Source organism: Sminthopsis crassicaudata, chromosome 2, assembly GCF_048593235.1.
Source record: "Sminthopsis crassicaudata isolate SCR6 chromosome 2, ASM4859323v1, whole genome shotgun sequence".
In the NCBI taxonomy this organism is placed as follows: Eukaryota; Metazoa; Chordata; class Mammalia; order Dasyuromorphia; family Dasyuridae; genus Sminthopsis; species Sminthopsis crassicaudata.
Window position 1 is genome coordinate 49,128,576 of NC_133618.1, and position 19,756 is coordinate 49,148,331.

Consider the following 19,756-nt stretch of genomic DNA (forward strand, 5'->3'; position numbering starts at 1 on the left):
TAAATAGTGATACTTGATTATATATTACTATCCAATTATCATAGTCTCATTATAACATGATAATAATAATAATAGTTAACTATTATATAGCACTTTAAGAATTGAAAAATATTCTGATCTCATTAGTATACAGAATGATACAGATGGAATTAGTGAGAGAAGAAGAGAAAACAGATTTCAGAGATGTGAAATGACTAGTTCATTTTGAGACCAGGGTGGAGGCCTTCCAGTTTAGTCCTTTTTCTACTATATCATGCTGCCTTCCATAGAATTCCTAATAATTAATCAAGGTTCAACTCAAATGCTACCAGGAATGTTCCCTCTTTTCCCCGAAGCCCTCTCACAGAGCACTCTGTTTCGTAATTCTTGGGAATGTGTCTAATATTCTAAACTTTGTATCACACTAACAGAGTTCTGCAGATACTTCATAAATATGTATTGTATTATGTTGTATTTGTTTTATTGCTTCATGGTTCCTCTTCCATGATACCAACAACTGTAGCCACATGCTAACTGTTAGAGAAATGTTGAAGTAAGCTGAATTACTGTGACAAAGTAATGGCACTATACCTTAAAAAAAATTTTAAAACAATGTTTCTTGTTGTTATTGTTGTTGTTGTTGGTGGTGGTGTGTGTGTGTGTGTGGTTTCTTTTGCAACATGGTTAATATGGAAATATGCTTCATATGATTTCACATGTACAAACAATATTGTATTGTTTACCTTCTCAAGAGGTAGAAGAAGAGAAGGGAGGGAAATTTGGAATACAAAATTTTTTAAAACGAATGTTAAAATTTTTTTACATGTAATTGGGAAATATTTAATGAAAATATATATGTATTTTTATATACACATATAAGTATATGTATATAAATAAAGTAATGGTTTCCTATTACTATCATAGATGTCTCTATATGAAACTGAGAGGGACAGCTAGGGTGAATAGAGTGTCAGGACTGAGGTGAACAAAAGCCATCTTTGTGAATTAAGATCTGGTGTCAGACACTAGCTGTGTGATCCTAGACAAGTCATTTAACGCTGTTTGCCTCAGTTTCCTCCTCATCACCATCATTCACCATCAAATGAGCTGGAGAAGGAAGTGGTAAATTAATCCAGTATCTACCATATTTCTATGAGAATAGTCAGATAATGACTCTAATTTGAAATTTTTTAATATATAGTTCTCACTTTTTCAGATGACCTCCCTTCTTTCCAAGGAATGAGGGACCTGGAACAGTTGAGGACTATGTACTAGAAAGATGTTGAGTATAATTTTTCTTAGGAATACAAATGTGCTCCATTCCTGTAGAATTAAATGCAAGGACCACCTCTTAAAGAAACTGTCCAAATCAACCTTGATCTGATATTCCCAGAGATTGTGGGACTGAGGAGGTAATAGTTCTCAGAAAATCAATCTCTCTCTCTCTGCAAAGTTTTTATGTATCTTCTTCTTGAAATTATTCTATCACTGAACTGACCCCTGTGAAAATACTTAAGAAAAACATTTACACAAAGACAAATAACTTATTAGAGCATTTAAAATATTTTAATATATAGCTCCCTTTTTCAGATGACCTCCCTTCTTTCCAAGGAATATAGCATGGTCTCACATTCTTCTGAGCTCTTATTAACTACAAAGGATTTTCATACTGGCAAAGTCCATAAAGACCTGGAACAGTTGAAGACTATGTATTAGAAAGGTGCTGAGTATAGTTTTCTTAGGAAAATAAATGTGTTCCATTCCTACAGAATTAAATGCAAGGACCACCTCTTAAAATTTTTTTCTAATTTAACTTTGTTCTGATGTTCCCAGAGACTGTGGGACTGAGGAGGTAATAATCCTCAGAATGAAAATGTCTGTCTGTCTCCGTCTCTTTCTCTCTCTACAAAGTTTTGTTGCTTTTATTTTTATTACCATTCTCCTTGAAATTATTCTATCACTGAACTGTCCCTTGTAAAACACTTAAGAAAAACATTTACATTTACAGGACTTAGCAGAGCATCTAATATTTTCCATTGAATGTCTTTTTAAAATATTATTGGTAGAAAGATTTCAAAAGGGATTTTTTTTTTCCCAAAAAGGTAAAAGTTCTTTTTAATTGTTTTGTCCAATCTTTCTTGGGCAAAGAAATCCAGAAAATTCTTATAACATTTTTGGTCAGTGTAGTCAGCTCCTAGCATGATAATTCTTCTGTAATTTCTAGTCTTAAGTATCTGGAGCATCAAGTTTGAATCTAGGTCTAACTAACTCCCAATTTAGCCATCTATCTGCAAGGCCACAGTGCTTCTTGCCTTCCAACACAAAGCTCTTTAAACAAAAGAACTAGACAGCAGTCAACACAAGTTAAGAAGAACAACAACAACATACTGTGTTTTTAGCAAATTAGTCAACAGTTGATGCAATGCTATATATGCAGCATTTTTAGGTAATCAGGCAACACAATGATGTATACTATGTTTTTAGTTTATAAACTATGAAAGTAACATAATTAAACTTCTGGAATGGAAGGAGTAAACTCTCTTTAAATGCAATCTTCCAATGATGAACTCTAGATTATGACAATGGTCTAACTATTAACTTGTCATAATCTTAACTAGTTTTACAACTATATCTAGAGGATAAGTGGGAGGACTCTGTGGTTAAATGAAAAAGTGAAAAGGAGCTTCTTATTGGTTAGTTTGCATAAATCTACAAACAAGAGTTCAAGAGACTCTAACCAGTAAGGAACAGGAATATATCATTAGTATAAGCAACTTGATTATATTAAGACTCAACATCTAAGACTTTAGGCACATGAAAAAGATATAGATTAAAAAACTAATGCAATTTGACTATATCTAGGATTAGAATTCTAAAAGATAAAAGCAGGAATCCACAAGAGCTATGACCCAGCCATTCACAACGGCCCAGAGAGAACAAATTAAGGCTGTTTCTTGGTTTCCAGATTTAGTCCAAACCTCTGTAGCTCAGAATTTATAGGTCAAGGAAAGCAGTGAAAAGAATATACAAATATGAAATAACATAGAGAAAAAAATAAAAGATCCAGATGAGGTACAGGTGGTTTAATAGCAAGAGAAATATTGCCTCCTGGACTTATTACAACTATCATAATGCTGCTGCTACTGATTTATTATTCAGGAGAGTAGCAGCTAGAATTCCAGTGAAGATGTAAGGTTCACCACTGTCATATGATCCAAACCAAGAGAGTGAAACTTCTTCCAGGGTTACCAGGACATATGCATCTTAGAATTGCTGTGACAGCCACTAATTTCTCCATTCCTTTATTCTATCCTAGAAGCACAGAAAAACCACAAGGAGCATATCTCCACCCAATCATCAATATTATAACTACAGACACCCAGGGAAAAAGAAGTAGAGCAAGAGTGTTTGACAGATGGCTTATTTCTCCTCTGGTGTCATGGCAACACAAAGCTTGGACTTCTGGGAGAATTGCAATCAGAACCTTGGCTGGCAGGTCTGCCATCTTGCCATGGGTTACTTTTACTTAAAGCCCTGTCTAAAATAGCTAGAACACATTATTAGTCCTGATTTCATGAAAGTTCCATATCACATAAAGAAGAGAATAGAAAATCAAATGGAAAGAGCCCTCTCTGGTTTCAAAGTGATCATACCTGGGACACGAGTACCCTTCAGGGGGTTAGACAGTGCCATTCCAATCTCTGTCATTCCATATCTCTCTAGCAAAGTGTGCCCCGTAAGATTCTTCCACCTCTGTAGGACGGGTACCGGTAGGGCAGCAGATCCCGACACCATTAACCTAAGGAATGAGAACCAAAGAGGAAAGGAAAATTACTTAAATCCTAACAGATCTTGGTACTCTTCACTAAAATATGTTCAATATTTTAAAGAATCAACAATTCCTTCCAACAAAAACACACAGGGGATTGTTAATTTGGACCTCACTATTTTAAAATTCATGATCGATCATACTTGCAGGTTAGCCTGGAGTTTACCTTGGTGTGTGTGTGTGTGTGTGTGTGTGTGTGTGTGTGTGTGTGTGTGTGTGTGTTTAAAAGCTTTATTCTGCAGATTATAAGAGTGTAAACAAGAAGGAAAGGGGCCTGTTTAGCCAGCTCATAAGAGCAAATTATTTTCAGGAGTACCCATTTGCATGTACTAATTACAAACGATTCCTCAAGCGTGCTAATTACAAACAATTCCTTAAATATACTAACTACAAATCATTCCTGATTCTCAATCTTAATTCTTTAAAGTAGGTCCAACAGAAACTCTACTAAAGAATGCTTATTTAGCTATTTGTTTTAGTGACTGCTGAAACTTGCAAGTAGTTAAGTACTGCATTTTCTTAAATAAAATCTATAATTCTGATTGGCTTTTTCCAACTAGTATAAATTAGTGAGGTTTTAGAGTATATTTCAGTATCACATTTATTTCTTTCCCTTCCTCTGACCTGATTTCTATCTATGGTTATTCAGATTTCAGTAGGCCTTGATACCTATTCCCCATTCAAATCTCTAGCACAGGAAATGTGACATCTCTATCAATAGCCATACAATGCCAGTGTGTCACAAAAGAGAGCAAATGATAAGCAACAGGGAATGTCAGAAACAGGGACTCTTATTTTCACTGAAAAATCTATACAAAATAAAGAGCAAAGAAATAGGAAAATAGGAGCAAAGTCTAATGGATTTCTTTTGTCCAGTTCCAAATTTAACTGTTAAAATGAGGATCAAGCTAATCAATCTATTACCCTGGCTTTTCTAAGATCATCAATTAAATTAGATGAAGGAGAATACAGATATGTATGTAAATGTGCTTAAAATTTAAGTATGCCCAAGTTATGCCTTGTGCACTTCCAGACGTTTAGATTTTCAAAAATCTTATTACTGCATTTAAAAAGACTCCATTTTTTCTACCTCCTTACCCCAAATTTGCTCCATATCAGACATATAAAATTCCACATACAGAGCAGTCCTTAAGCAGTAAACATAACATAAGGTTCCTATAAACTACTTTGATCTGGAAGTGATATAAGAGGAGAGGGAAAAGGATGATTATAACAACATTTATAATAACAGTTGAATACAGTATCTCACTGGAGTCTTGTAAGAGCCCTGTGAGACAAGTGCTGTAAGTACTATTATCCCCATTTTAAGGATGAGAACCATTTTAGAGAGGCTCAGAGGGATGATGCCCAGTAGCATTTGTGGTCAAATGCCCAGAGGTCACTCTGTATAGTCTTATGGATAATCAGGATTGAAGGCCTTCCCTGATTCAGTGGATAGAGAACTGAACCTGGAGGCAGAAAAACTTGAATTCCAGAATGGCCTCAGACACTAAATAGTTGTGTGACTCTGAGCAAGCACTTGACCTTTTTTGCCTCAGTTATTACCTCATCAATAAAATGGGGGAAATAATAGCATCTTCCTCCCAAGGATCAATGAGATAATATTTCTAATGCTTGGAACATATTTAGTACTTAATAAATGCTCATTCCCTTCCCCTTTCCATTACACCATACTGACTCTCATCATTGGTACAGCAATTTAAAGTTGTCATAGGAGATAGAATGTTAGGCCAGAAGGGAGACAGAAAGGTTGAACAGCAGAAAAAGAAAAGGAAAATATAGAAGCCAAGGTTGGATTCATGTAGAAACAAACTGAAACTAGAACTAGCAAATCAATTAAGTACATGGGTGAAAAGGATAACAACTAAAACAGATTTAGTGCCAATGATGGGCCAAGAAAAGAAAGGATGGATAAACTAAGTTACCACTCTTCTTTACTAATTCAATCAACTTCCTCATAACTTTCCACAAAATTAATTTTTAAAATTGTTTTTTAAGATTTTCAACTGGCAATACAGAAGCACAAAACTGAAGAAGTTTTTCATGGGCAGAGTCTCATAATTAAGGCAGGTTTCTTTGCTTATTTTTTATCCTTGCTTACATTCATTTGCTTTTTAAACTGGAGAGTATCAGAAAGGGGAAAAAAGGTTCTCTTTAGCAAAGCCCCTTGATGTAGATTTTTTTTTAGAACATTAAACAGGACTTATGAAAAATTGCTAACCTTAATTCAGATAATTCATCAGGAAATTAAACTTTAAGAAATCATCAGACACAGTCAAAAGAATAGATTCAGTCTTAGCTTGAGGGCACACTGGCTGGCATTTGACCAGTCAACCTTAGCTGAGTATGGTGATTTGTATCCTATCTTATGGACTAAAGGTCTGTTAGCCTGCATGGTCTGGTATAGTCCCTATACCTTAGCAGATGGGAGATGGGATAGCCAGCATCTGACCATGAAAAGGCAAAACCCAGGAGATGGCAGTAAAAAAAGAAAAAGCTTGGCTACAATTAGGACACTGAAGTAAGAGGTAAAAGAGGCAACACATTCAGAAAAGAGATGTGACTTTTAGTAGAAAATAGCAGCAAATAGCATAATGATATCATCATAGGGGAGCAGAGAAATCATAGAATAATGAAATTAAGAGTTGTTTGGACCATGCATGAATTCCTTGATGAATATGACCTGGTCACAGATATTCCCTACATATATGCTCTCCATGTATGTTATCTGGTCATTTGTGCTCTCTGAATGCATCTCCTCCAACTCGCAGACACTAGTGCCCTAACTGTAGGTGTCCTGCAGAGTTCTACCCTAGACCCTCTTTTCTTCTCTCTTTATGCTACTTCAATTGGTGATCTCGTCAGCTGCCATGGATTTAATCACCATTCTTATCTCTCTGGTGACCTCCAGTTTCACATATCCAACTGCCTTTTAGACATCTCAAACCCAACGTCCAATAGACATCTTAAAACTCAACACATCAAAGATAGAACTTACTATGTTTTCCCCTAAACCCTCCCCTTCTCCTACCTTCCCTATTGCTGTAGAGGATAAAACCATCCTGCCATTCCCTCACACTCACCATCTAAGGTCACCTTGGACTCCTCACTATCTCTCACCCCCCCCAACACACACATTTAAATTGTTTCCAAGGTTTGTCAACCTTCCCCTTATATGGTTTGATTAGATGTCTTTTATTTTAAATTAATGTCTCTTGGCCAGCTGGTGAAAGTAATGCAGATACAACTCCTGGACTCCTCTGATACTCCCCCACCCCCACCCTCACCCCACCCTCACCCCAGCCCCGTGCAGGTCGTTATCACTTCATGGTTAGACTATTGTAATTACTGCTGGTGAGCAGCCTGTCCCAAGTTTCTCCAATTCAATCCATTCTACATTTGGCCAATTTTCCTACAGAATAGGTTTGATCATGTCATAAACTCCAATCCAATCACCTCTACAATCAAATACAAAATTCTCAGTTTGTCATTCAAAGCCTTTCATAGTCTAATTTCCTCTTATCTTTCTTATATCTTCCTCTTTGCTATACTGACCTTGCAGCTTTTCTATGACCTAGACACTATCTCTCAGTTCTGAAAATTTTGTCTGGCTATCCCCCAAGCCTAGAATTCTCTCTCCATTTCGGTCTACTACTTTCCCTGGCTCCCTTCAAATCCTAGCTAAACTCCCGCCTTTTATAGGAAGACTATCCCAACCCCCTTTAATTCCAATGCTTTCCTGTTTATACATATATGTGTACATGTATGTGTATATAAATGTATATATACAAATATATAATTTGTTGACTTCTTGTCTCCTTTATTAGAATGTGAGCTTTGGGGATCACAGACTATCTTTTGCATCTTTTTATATTTCAAGTTCTTTGCACAGTGCTTGACAACCCAATATGCACTAAATAAATGTTTATTGATTGACTAGTAATGCAGTAGTGGGAAAAGACATCCCATTTTGGCATGTAGGAATCTTGTCTTTAAATTAACTTTCTATATGCTTTGATTAAATGTCCTTTGTTTTAAATTAGTGTCTCTTGACTAGCTGATAAAAGTAAACACACTGATTGGGACTCATGAACTACAGTTTTTGAATGGCATGACTTTGAACCAAAGGGCAATTTTCTGAGTACTCCATATGCCATATTTAAGTTAAATGGGAAGTAAAATCTCTTAACATAGAATAGAACTAATATTCTCAGGAACAAACTATAGCCTCAGAGAATCAGAGTACTTAGAAATGGAAGGAACATAAAAATTACTTAAGAGATCATTTTATATAAAACTAGGAAAACTGAGACCTGGGCAAGCTGGGCAACTGCTCTGAGGTCCTCCAGTTACTTACTGAAAGAGTAACTCAAACTCAAGCTTTCTGATCCCAGAGCTGATTCAGTTTATATTTGGGTTCTTCAGTTACCTGATTTTCTCTTTACAGACAGCATGTATAAAATCCTGGACATGAGGCTGGGTAAAATGTTTATCATAATAATCCATCAATTTGGAATAAATGGTAGGCACTGCCATGAAAACATTGATCCGTGGCTTTTCAGAACTTAGAAATTTTTCCCAAACCTAGCAAGAAAAGAAAGAAAATTATCTGAATCAAAAAGAAAACAGATAAATCATAGATATCATTGTTCTCCATCTTTAAATCTTTCCTTAAACATGAAAATCCTAGTAAGCATATTCCAAAACATTATAGCTCATTTGAAAATAACCAAATAATCACCCTATCTATCACCAAAATGTGTACTAAACCAATAATTAGCATTTGACTCTGATGATTATGGAGAGTCAAAGGTTAGTCCATGTTGTTTGTAAGGAAAATACCAACAAAGCATATTAAATCAATCTTTTTTTTTTTTAAGAGCATTACAGAACTTTATTTAGATTAATACCATTACTGTCATCCTGCTGTGATTAAAGAGACAAGAAATATGTGTTTGGCAGAAGCCAGGCAAAATAAAATTCATTGAAATATCTATATATTATAAAGCAGTTGCAATCTGTATACATAGAATGAAGAATGGTAATGTACAGAAAGGTATATGATATATGTGCACACACACATATATACCTGCATTTTGTCAGAGATATACACATGTGCCTATACAATCAATGACACTGACATACATGTTAATGTATATGTCTGTATATTCAAGCTTGGAATCAATATAACAAAATATTATAGATAGGACTGAATATAGAAAGTCAGTGCTTTCCTGATAATCTCCTAACTTATTAAAGAAATTAGAAGGTATATCAACATTTTATGGTTCGTTAGGCTTTGTTTCTGGACAGTACAAGTAATTCTCTATCACCAAAAGGGCTGACTGACTTCCTAGCTAACACTATTTCTGTCTCTTATTCCACAACTAATTTAAAATGAAGAATCCCCAAATGATTGCTTCAGAGTATCAAAGTTTTCTTAGCACATGTTTTCTCCTAGTCCAATGGTTTGAGGACCACTGAATCCGATGAAGAAATTGTGGCTAAGATTGTCAATGCTGAGCAAACCAAGAACAGAACCAGAAAGTTTAAGAACTAACAAGGGCTCCCTTGCTGGTGAATTCAAGAAACTGTTCTTGACTATGCCTAAAGAGCTATCAAACTGTATATGCCCTTTGATCCAGCAGTGTCTCTACTAGGTCTCAGTCCACAGTTCCCAAAGAAATCATAAAAGAGAGAAAAGGACCCACATGTGCAAAAATGTTTGTGACAACCCTTTTTGTAGTGGCCAGAAACTGGAAACTGAGTGGATGTCCATCAGCTGGAGAATGGCTGAATAAATTGTGGTATGTGAATATTATGGAATATTATTGTTCTGCAAGAAATGATTAGTGGGATGATTCCAGAAAATTCAGGAGAATATTGTACATATATTAATATTGTACAACCAGGAGAAGATTGTACATAAGAACAAGAAGACTATATGATGATCAACGGTGATGGACTTGGTTCTTTTAAATAATGACATGATTCAAGGGAATTTCAATAGACTTGTGATAGAAAGAGCCATCTGCACCCAGAGAGAGAACTATGGAGACTGAATGTGGATCATAGCATGGTATTTTCACCTTTTGATGTGTTATTGTTTGTTTGCTTGTGTTTTTCTTTCTTGTTTTTTTTTTCCCCTTTTGATCTGATTTTTCTTGTGCAGCATGATAAATGTGTAAATACATTTAGAAGAATTATACATTGTTTGGATGTTGGATGACTTGCTATCTAGGGGAGAGGGGAAGTGGGGAAAGAGAGAGAAAAAATTGGAACACAAGGTTTTGCAAGGTGAATATTGAAAACTATCTTTGAATGTGTTTTGAAAAATAAAAAGCTATTATTATTTTTAAAAAAAGAAAGAAAGAAACCCTTCTTGGTTCCTAAACTTTTTTTATTCTAGTATCAATTTTGTTTAGCACTGACACTTTTACCCATAAGATATTATGGATGTTACTTAGCTTTTCACTCTGGATAGTTTAACCCAGCATCATTACTTTGTCCTTAATAAACACATGACTGACCTCTCCTTTTAATTTCTTCTCTATACCCAACTAGTTCTTTCCCACCCCAAAGGACCACCATTTCTAGCTTTTTTTGAGGGAGGATTGATTTTTTTTTTTTTTACCTTTTTCTTCCCAATGCCCACCTCAGTCCACATCCCTTACCACCAGTTCACCCATTCTCAGATAGAGCAGAACATGAAGATATAGGGGGAAAAAGCCAAAATATAAACTTATCAAAGGTGAAGAAGAGATTCTCCTTCATGCTGCCACCGTTGGCCAATTATTCTACTACTTTCCCCTCAAATCCTGTTCCCTGGCTCCGTTCATTACTTTCTACTTTAGTGAAGCCCCCACCTTCTCCTGCTCTCCCTCACTTGCTTTGTCTTTCGTTCCACTGCCTGAGAACAATCAGCTCTCTTTGAAATGTTGTCACCTTTAATACAGGAAGACACATTTAACAAAGGCACTTTTCCTGTGGGAGGGGGAGCTCGCAAATTTGGCTCCTTTTCTCCCTCTACTCATCAAAGGATTGTTTCCTGCCATCAAGGTTTGGTAAAGAGGATGCAAAAAAGGCACAGGCTTAAATGGTGCCATAGATCATGCACTGAATTATGATAGGGAATATTTTTCCTCTGGATGTCTCCCATGCAGGGAGGAAAAGGAAAGGAAGGCATCAGCTATGGGATCAGCAGAAATCAGAAATGAGACCAATGAAAGTAATTGGTGGCTCCCACTCTGAATGACCTTTGATCCAGACCAGGGGACCTCCTCTGACCTGACCTGCTTCAGGGGAGCATGCTTTTCAGCAGGAAACACAAAAAAACAAAGATGTAACTGAGAATAAAAAGCAAAGAGTGAGTGGGATTTGATATTTGACCTACAAGCAGCAGAAGTCAGCTCTCCTCTGGAAAGGTTTAATAAAGCAGATCAGTAATATAAAAAAAATGTAGACAAAAGCTTTGTTTGTTTCCCTTCAATCAATTCATCTTCAATAACTTCAAGGATCATGGGTAAATCAATAGGTAGAGATGAGAGGATCCAGAGTTTATCCATTTGACTATGAGCTCTTCAAAAGCAGGAGCTGTTTTCACCGTTTTTGGTATCCCTAATGTCTAACTTTTTTGAGGAGGGATTGATTTTTTTTTTTTTTTTACCTTTTTCTTCCCAATGCCCACCTCAGTCCACAGTGGACATCCCCTACCACCACCTTCTCAGATAGAGATAGAGCAGATAGGGCAGAACATGAGGATATGGGGGGGGGGGGGGGGAAGAGAAGCCAAAATGTAAATTTATCAAAGGTGAAGAATAGATTCTCTTTCATGCTGTCACTGTTGGCCAATTATTCTACTACTTTCCCCTCAATCCTGCTTCCTGGCTCAGTTTCATTACTTTCTACTTTAGTGAAGCCCCCACCTTCTTGATGAAAGTTCATTTGGCATTAAATAATCAATAATAATGACAACAACAACAGTAGTCAAAAGAATAATTCCAATATTTTAAAAGTGCCTTCCTAAAACAATCCTGTGCAATAGGGAATATAAGAAGTGTTATTATCTGAGTTTTACAGATGAAGACAGCAAAGCTCCAAGAGATTAACTGATTGGCCTACAATCTCACCATAAGTAACCATCAGAGCAAGGTTTTGAAGCCAGATAGCCGAACACCAAATTACATATTTTTTCTACTATCCCCTGCTGCCACAACAATCCTTGTTGACAGAAACAAAGGGAAAAGATTAGGTCAAATCATAAGATGGCAAACATTTTTTAATCAGCCAATTTCAATAAACACTTATTAAATACCTACAATGTGCCAGGCTCTTTGCTAAGTTCAGGGCACACAAAAAAGGCAAAAGTCAGTCCCTGCCCTCAAGGAGTTCACAATATAAAAAACATTCTTAGCTGGCAACAATCTCTAGAGCCAAATCATATGTTTTCCATTCATCTGGGGTTTATTCAGAAATAGATTTACAAAGTACTTTTAAGAAACCGCACCACAAGTTTTTAAATAATGTCTTACTATTTAAAAAATATAATCCCCTAACAGAAACAAAAATTTCTTGTGACTTGGCATAAATTTTCTAATGACCACCAAGTAAGAAACATCCATGATGCTACCTTTCTCTTAAACAATTCACATACAACTTCAATTGTCTGAAGATCTCTTCCAAAAGGTCAAGGAGCTGACAAATTTCTGCAAAAAAACATGCCCCCCCCCCCCTTTGCAAATGAATCCTCTCCTTAGAGATTCCTTGTGAATTCTCTTTGAAAGAGCTGGAAGAGATCTTTTTGTCTTTCTGTCTTCCTGATTTAAAAGGCTACTTTCCATTCTGGCTCCATGGAAATGTATTTTTTTTTAATTTTTTTTTTTGGCACAGCTACACTCAAAGGCCATCTAGGGGCCATGATCTGCAAGGAAAGGGAGCACTTTCAAGGTTGAAATCACTAATCCTGGATATTTTTAAGCATAAAAATAGAACCCCAGCTTTTACTTCACCAGTACTAAAGAAATGGAATTTTAATTAATAACCACATTTCAAAGTATCTAGGGAAATAGCCATTTTTAACTAAAGATGGATCAGGACTCCAAGTTCCAAAGGCTTAACAAAATTCTAAGCTACCAACAGAATGACTACATCATATGGACAATCTGTGTCCTCCATCTGTAGCCTCACAACTTTCAAGAGAATACAAGAAAGACTCCTGAGCACAGGTTCCTCAGCAGACTCTCCTGTAGCAAATTTATGGAAGAATATGAATCAGTCAGTCAATTAATAAACATTTTTAAGAATCTACTATATATCAGGCATTATGCTAAGTGCTAGGGATACAAAAAAAAAAAAGAAGACAAATCCTGCCCTTAAGATGTTTACAAGATTCACAAACTACTATGAACAAACAAACTATAGACAGGATAAATTAGGGAAAGGTCTAGTGTTAAGGGAAATCAGGAAAGGCTTCTTATAAGAAGGTGGTTTTTTAGTTAAGACTCAAAGGAAAAACAGACAAGACAGGAGACATATAACAAAAGAATTCCAGAGTTAGGAGATAAATATTGTACAAGGAAAAGCAAGAACATATCATTAGATTACAGAGTACATGAGCATTTATTTGGAAGTGGGTTAAGGTGTAAAGTGAAGGGGTGAGGGTTTAAGAAGATTGGAAAGGTTAGGACTTGGAATGCCAGAGGATTTAATATTTTATCTTCAAGATGTTAGGGAATACTAGAGTTTACTGAGTAGAGCAGAGTGTGTATATGTCATGGTCAAACCTGCCCTTTAGAAGATCATTGACAGCTGAGTGGAGGATGGAAAGAGACTTGTGTGTCACACAGGATGGGTGAGTTATGGTGTGCATCACTGGAAGGAATATTTAAACTATTAACAGATGCATTGTGGGTACTGTACTACAATACGACAGTAATTAAATTTATAAACTTATTTTCTGACCAAGGCTTGCAGATGCAATAAAAGCCTGACCCAAAGATGAGTCTTGTTTCATGAGTGTTAGTCTTGCTGTTGACACTAGTTTAATATAAAAGATCCTACAGTATCTTGTCTTTGTTTTGCATTTCACAAGGAAGAGCATTAAACTTTGCTTTACATTATCTCCCATGTCTGCACATAAGACTGCTGCAAGACAGGCAATGGGCAGATATCAAAGTTGAATAATTTTCCCAGGGTCATCCGGTAAGTCAGTCAGTAGAGGAACTGAGAATGAATTCAGGTCTCTGACTCAGGGCCCAAGCCACTAGAAATTTTTTTCCTCTCAATAAAATGCCTCCAATCCAAAGAAATCAAGGAGTGGAATTACCTGAGGCAATTAATTGATCCTGGACTTTGGATAATCTAATAAACTGCCAGATTTTGCTTTTCAGAGGAGGACATCACTACTGGCTTTCCTGATTTAGAGCAACATAATTTATCTCTCCTGGTCTATTCTCCTGCCTGTCACTGTCAACTCATCAATCACAAGTGCAGAATATCGATAACCCATCATTCTGTTTTTATTATTTTGTTCTCTTTGGCTGGATAACATGCTGAAGCCCAGGGGCTCTAAAAACAGCTAAATGCAACAACAGATTTCTGGTCATCCAATAATACTGTGAGAGGGTTTTTATTTTTAGGTTTGGATTTTGTATTTAAGATACATCAATCACGTGCAAGAGATTGTATGGCCAATGAACACTGGAAGAGCCAAGGTCTAACATGCTCTTGAACTCACCTGGAGACTTCAAGGGTTATTCTTAGTAAGTTATGGTTTTCAGTACAATATCAGGAAAAAAAAAAAAAAAAAAAAAAAAGCAAATCACTCCCATAGGTCCTCATATAAATGGCAGCATCCCCTTCTAAACTTAAACGCACTTATTAACTAAAATCTCATTTCTCTGGGGAGGAGTATATGTTCCCAGTTACACTATACTTAAGTGATACAGTTACATAGCTGTAGGAATGACAGGTAATTAAAAAGCAAACAAACAACAATAACAACAAAAAGAAACAACCAAAAAACCCCAACCCTTCACCACATTTTAAAGTTGGAAAGCCTAGTCCCTAGTTAGAGATGTCTAAAATTAGAAAATCTTAGTTGAATACATGCAAAGAGCTTCTTAAGCAACTATGAGAGCAACTGTGGAAACCAGTTTTTGCACTTGTCTTAATGGCTTCCCAACAATTCGCCATGGTACTTTCAGCCTCATTTGAGATAAAGGATTTCTGGCAACTATGCTGCAAAATAGCATATTGGTCCACGACTGATTCAGAAGGACAATCACTAATGAATCACCAACGTCGTGACTCCTGGCAGTGTCTTTGTGTATTGCTTGGAAATCAAAATACTGATTCAGCCCACTTACGTCTGTTTACTTATTGCATTTAATGGATTATCATACAAGATGATAAAAGTATAGGCATAAATAAGCGGCAATGGTAAAAACAGGATTATTCAGCCAAGGGGGGGAAAAAACATTGAAAGGAATTTAGTTGACATGTTAAAAAATGATGGAGACAACAGTAAAAATTAATCAGTCTTGCTTTCATTCTGTTTTATAATATGAGAACAAGGGAATTTACAATGAAATTAATGGACAGAAAAATTTAGGCTGTGTTTGCAATTCACTGCTACAGGAGGTCATTGAGTAAATTATGGAGGGAAATTTTCACTTCTCTAAAAGGATAGATAACTTCATAACTATTAACAGTACCTAAAGTTAGGACTGGAAGAATTAGTATAATCAATCATCACAAATCTAGGGGTAAACCAACCACTGTCCCCTCAAGGTAGAGAAAGGAGAAGAAGAATACAATTTTCCTTTGACCCAAGAGCTGAAAAGTAACTATGGCTTTCTCACAAGATTACTAGAATCAGTCTCACAGAGTTTCAACCCAAATGCTGGTTCTGTGATTACCCTTATCATGTGTCTATCAATAGTAGCTTTCAATAAAAATTGAGACACCACTGAACTGTTGTTGAAGTTGTTAATTAACTAATCCAACCATTCTATACAGGGTAATTTGGAACTATGCCCAAATGGCTCTAAAACTCTTCATACCCTCTGATGAAGCAGTACCACTATTAGATCTGTATCGAAGAGATTTTTTTTCAAAGAGGGAAGGGGGGATAACCTACTCATACAAAAATATTTTTGGCAGCTCTTTTTGTGGGGGCAAAGAATTGGAAATTGAGAAGATATCATCAATGGAGGAATAGCTGAACAAGTTGTATATGACGATAATGGACTATTACTGTGCTATATGAAATGATGAGCAGGATGATTTGAGAAAAACCTGAAAAGACTTACATGAAATGAAACAAAATGAAGTGAGCAGAACCAGAAGAACACTGTATATAGTAACAGCAACATTGTGTGATGATCAAATGTGAATGATTTAGCTCTTTTCAGTAAGACAATGATTCAAATAATTCCAAAGGACTCATAATGAAAAATACTACTCATATCCAGAGAAAGAATTGAATCTGAATCTGAATCTAATCTGCTGATTTGAATCTGAATCAGAATACTGATCAAGATATATTCTTTTTCTCTTTATTTTTTTCATTTTGGGAGGAGACTGTCTTTTTTTCAATCATGACTAATATGAAAGAGTGTGTGTGTGTGTGTGTGTGTGTGTTTTAACCGAGGAAGATCTCTACTGTACTGGAAGGATTTTCTGAGGAAGACATGAGAGAACATGAATGGGAAGGTGATGAGACTGGGATGAGCAATTGGCACCAAATGCTGGGGTTTGGTAGCAATGTAAAAAATTCACAATGGCCTTTCTCCTTGCCAAAAGGTATTTTTATTTATAAAAGATTTTAGGACAAATGAAGAGGTAAAATACACACTAGGAGTGGTAAATATAAAATAGATTTGGAAGTTAGCAAGAAAAGGTGTTTTATTTTGTTTTTTTTTTTACAATTAACAGTGGAAAAGACAAGTTCCCCAGTGAAGATGACAACCAGGAAAAAGGGAATACACCATGAGGTAGGAGTATGCCACTGACTGACAAGCTAAATTCATAGGAGTTTAGCACCCTAAGAGTTAATTATGTATAAGAAGTAGAAAGACATCATGAGTCAGAACATCATGGTGGACTAACCCAAAAGAGATTCAGCAAAGATCTATAGGCTATGGAAAGATTTAGAGGGAAAATTTAAGTTGAGGGTTTGCTTTCTGAATAGATATAATAAAGTGGGGTTACCAAAGACCTCTACGGGGGTGAAACTGTAAGATTGAGCTGATCCCTATCAATGCCCTTCTCTGCTTGCTTCAGGGAACAGTCTTACCTTATTTCAGGCTTTCTCTGCCAACCCCACTTGGTTACCCAGGACCTTACCCAGGATTTAATCAAAGGCAGGGATGAACTGTGATCAATACTGAAGAAGGTAATGTCCAAAATATTAAGATGGGAAATCTGCTAAAATATTAAACTATTATTATGGGCAAGATAGGCCTGATTGAAGCAGGTATTCATGAATGGGTCAACTTCACTTTCAAAGTAGTTCTTTCTCTAGTGGAAAGTCCTTTCCTTGGCCTGACTACTTTTCAATATGAACATGATGCTAAAGTGCGATGATCCAGTCTAGCTCCTCTGAAGGGCTCGGAATTAAGTCCTTGTCAGGATAAGCAAGAGTCCTTGCCCCACGTTGGGCACCAATTTGTAGCGTGCTGTTGTCTCCAGAAACTGCCGATCACTCTCTGGGAGGAGATCTGCTGTGTCAACTCAAATCTCTCGGACAGATTCTTCTTCCTATAGAGAACCATTGTCTCCAGACAGCTGCCCTTAACTCTTGTCCAGAGTAGTGACTTCCCTCTTTTATCCTCCCAGAGAATGGGCGTGGGATAATGCAAGGGCTTCTGGGAAAAATTACTTCAACCAATGAACTTGCTCCTCCTAAGCATGCAAGCTCTTCCCCAGGAATTCAAAGGCCGGAACTAGAGAATTATTAAGTACCGACTTAGCACTTAGTAAGAACCTAATATCTCATTATCTCATTAGCACTTAGTAAGAACCTAACACTAAAGTTAATTTTATTACCACCATACCTAAATTTTATGTACTTTAAGAGAAACTCCAATGGATATTTATTAAGTATTAAAAAGCAAAATAAACAAAAAAGCACTATATAAAAATGTGCTAAATAACAAACTCTTAAAATGAGAAGGGTGGCAAAAGGGTAACAAGAAACCAAAATGAAAGGACAGAGGGAGAAACTTGAAACTGATTTGAAAAAGTCCAACTAGCTCAAACAACAATTTATTTTTTAAATTCCAAATTCCACTTGCTTGGTTTCTACTCAGAGCACAGCACTTAAAGAAAAGACAAATACTTTCTTTTCAAATGGATTGCAGAGTCTGGTGTCAAAAATAAGTTCAGAAGAGGTCAGGAAAAATTAATCTGTAGACAGTCTAACCAATCCCAAAATCAAAATTACTGAGGGATTGGGGTGAGGAGGAAATGTGGCTGAAGTGAAAAATCACACTGAAAATGACAAATAGTAATGTTTCCCATTGAGTTTACATATAAAAAGAAGGAAAAAATAAAAGCAAATTGGAAGAAAGTGATGATCCTATCAAAACTGGCTCCAACCTGCAGAGAAGCAATCTGAAGGCATCTTCCATGCAACCAAGGAGATCAAATCAGCCAAATGATATTGGCAAAACAATTTCATTGCACAAAAATGAACTCTCCTGGTTTGTTCAAATGAAAATTAGTTCAACTTTGCTGAAAATCACTAAGGAAGAAGATGTTGATCTTTGTGGAATAACCCACAGTAGGAATCCAAAAAAGCTAAGAAATGATGCCATGTAACAACAGAGTTGAGGTAGAAGACTTACTTTTCATTGAGAATTCACTAGAAAGCAGGTAATGGTGTGTTTTGGGAGAAAGTTAAATAATAAGGTTCTCTGAATGTTCTTAAATCAGGGTCCCTTTTTACCCAAGAAATTTTTATGTGACCCCGGATAACAGGTATATAAAAAAATAAACAAATCAAACATTTACTGATAATAAATCATAATTTTGCAACCCCCACATTCAGTTTTCAATCCCTGTAGGGGTCATGACCTACAGTTTAAGAAGCTTTGTTCAAAATAACTGCATGAGAAGATATTCTAGCAGGGTTTGGTGCTTTTTTACCCTGAGTACTTAAAATTATTTTTTATTCCTTTAATAAATAAATTAATAAATAAAGGACAAACAATACCCTTTTCTTAAATGGAAGTTTCACTAAATAAACAGCTAGATGGTAGAGGGGATATGGCACTGGACCTGGAGTCAGGAAGACACAAATTCAAATATTTACTAGCTAAGTGATCCTGGAAAATTACATAACCTCTATCTGCCTCAGTTTCCAACACCAATAATAATCCCAAGATAGTTGTAGGGATAAAATGAGATAATATGTCTAAAGAGTTTTGTAAACTTTAAAGCATATACAAATGATTTCTATTATTGTTGTTATTCATACAGGCTAAGCTGTATCCTTAATCTCTTCAAGCCTTTCCTTTACATTACTATCAAATGTTCATGTCACACCTCTATTTGAAAATCTCCAGTAGTCCCCTACAATCTTCTGAACAAAGTTCTGGTCTTTTTTTCATAGCATTTAAAGCTTTTTCACAAACTGGTGCTACTTTATCTCTTATGATTTCATACCAAAATTTTCTCCTCATAATTTAATCTTGTAATTAAATCATCAGTGCTCTACAATGGTCTCTCTACATTCAGTCTCTCAAGATTTATTACTATGTGGCAGGCACTTTGCTAAACCCTGGGAATACAAAAAGAGGAAAAAGTCAGTCTTTTGTAAGCTCCTTAAGAAGCTTACAATCTAATAGGGAAAGCAACAAGCAAACAATATGTACAAACAACCTATGTTCAGAATAAACAGGAAATAATTAACAGAGGGAAAGC

General features: G+C 36.1%; 1 protein-coding gene across 2 annotated transcripts in view; it reads right to left on the reverse strand.

Moving 5' to 3' along the window:
• ACSF3 (acyl-CoA synthetase family member 3) overlaps positions 1-19,756 on the reverse strand; it is a 233,076-nt gene that overhangs the window by 153,337 nt on the left and 59,983 nt on the right. For both annotated transcript variants that reach the window (XM_074286183.1, XM_074286182.1), the window contains exons 4-5: positions 8,259-8,413; positions 3,633-3,778 (exon numbers count right to left, since the gene is read on the reverse strand). In XM_074286183.1, coding sequence (XP_074142284.1) covers positions 3,633-3,778; positions 8,259-8,413 — 301 coding nt within the window. The remainder of the gene's footprint in view (positions 1-3,632; positions 3,779-8,258; positions 8,414-19,756) is intronic.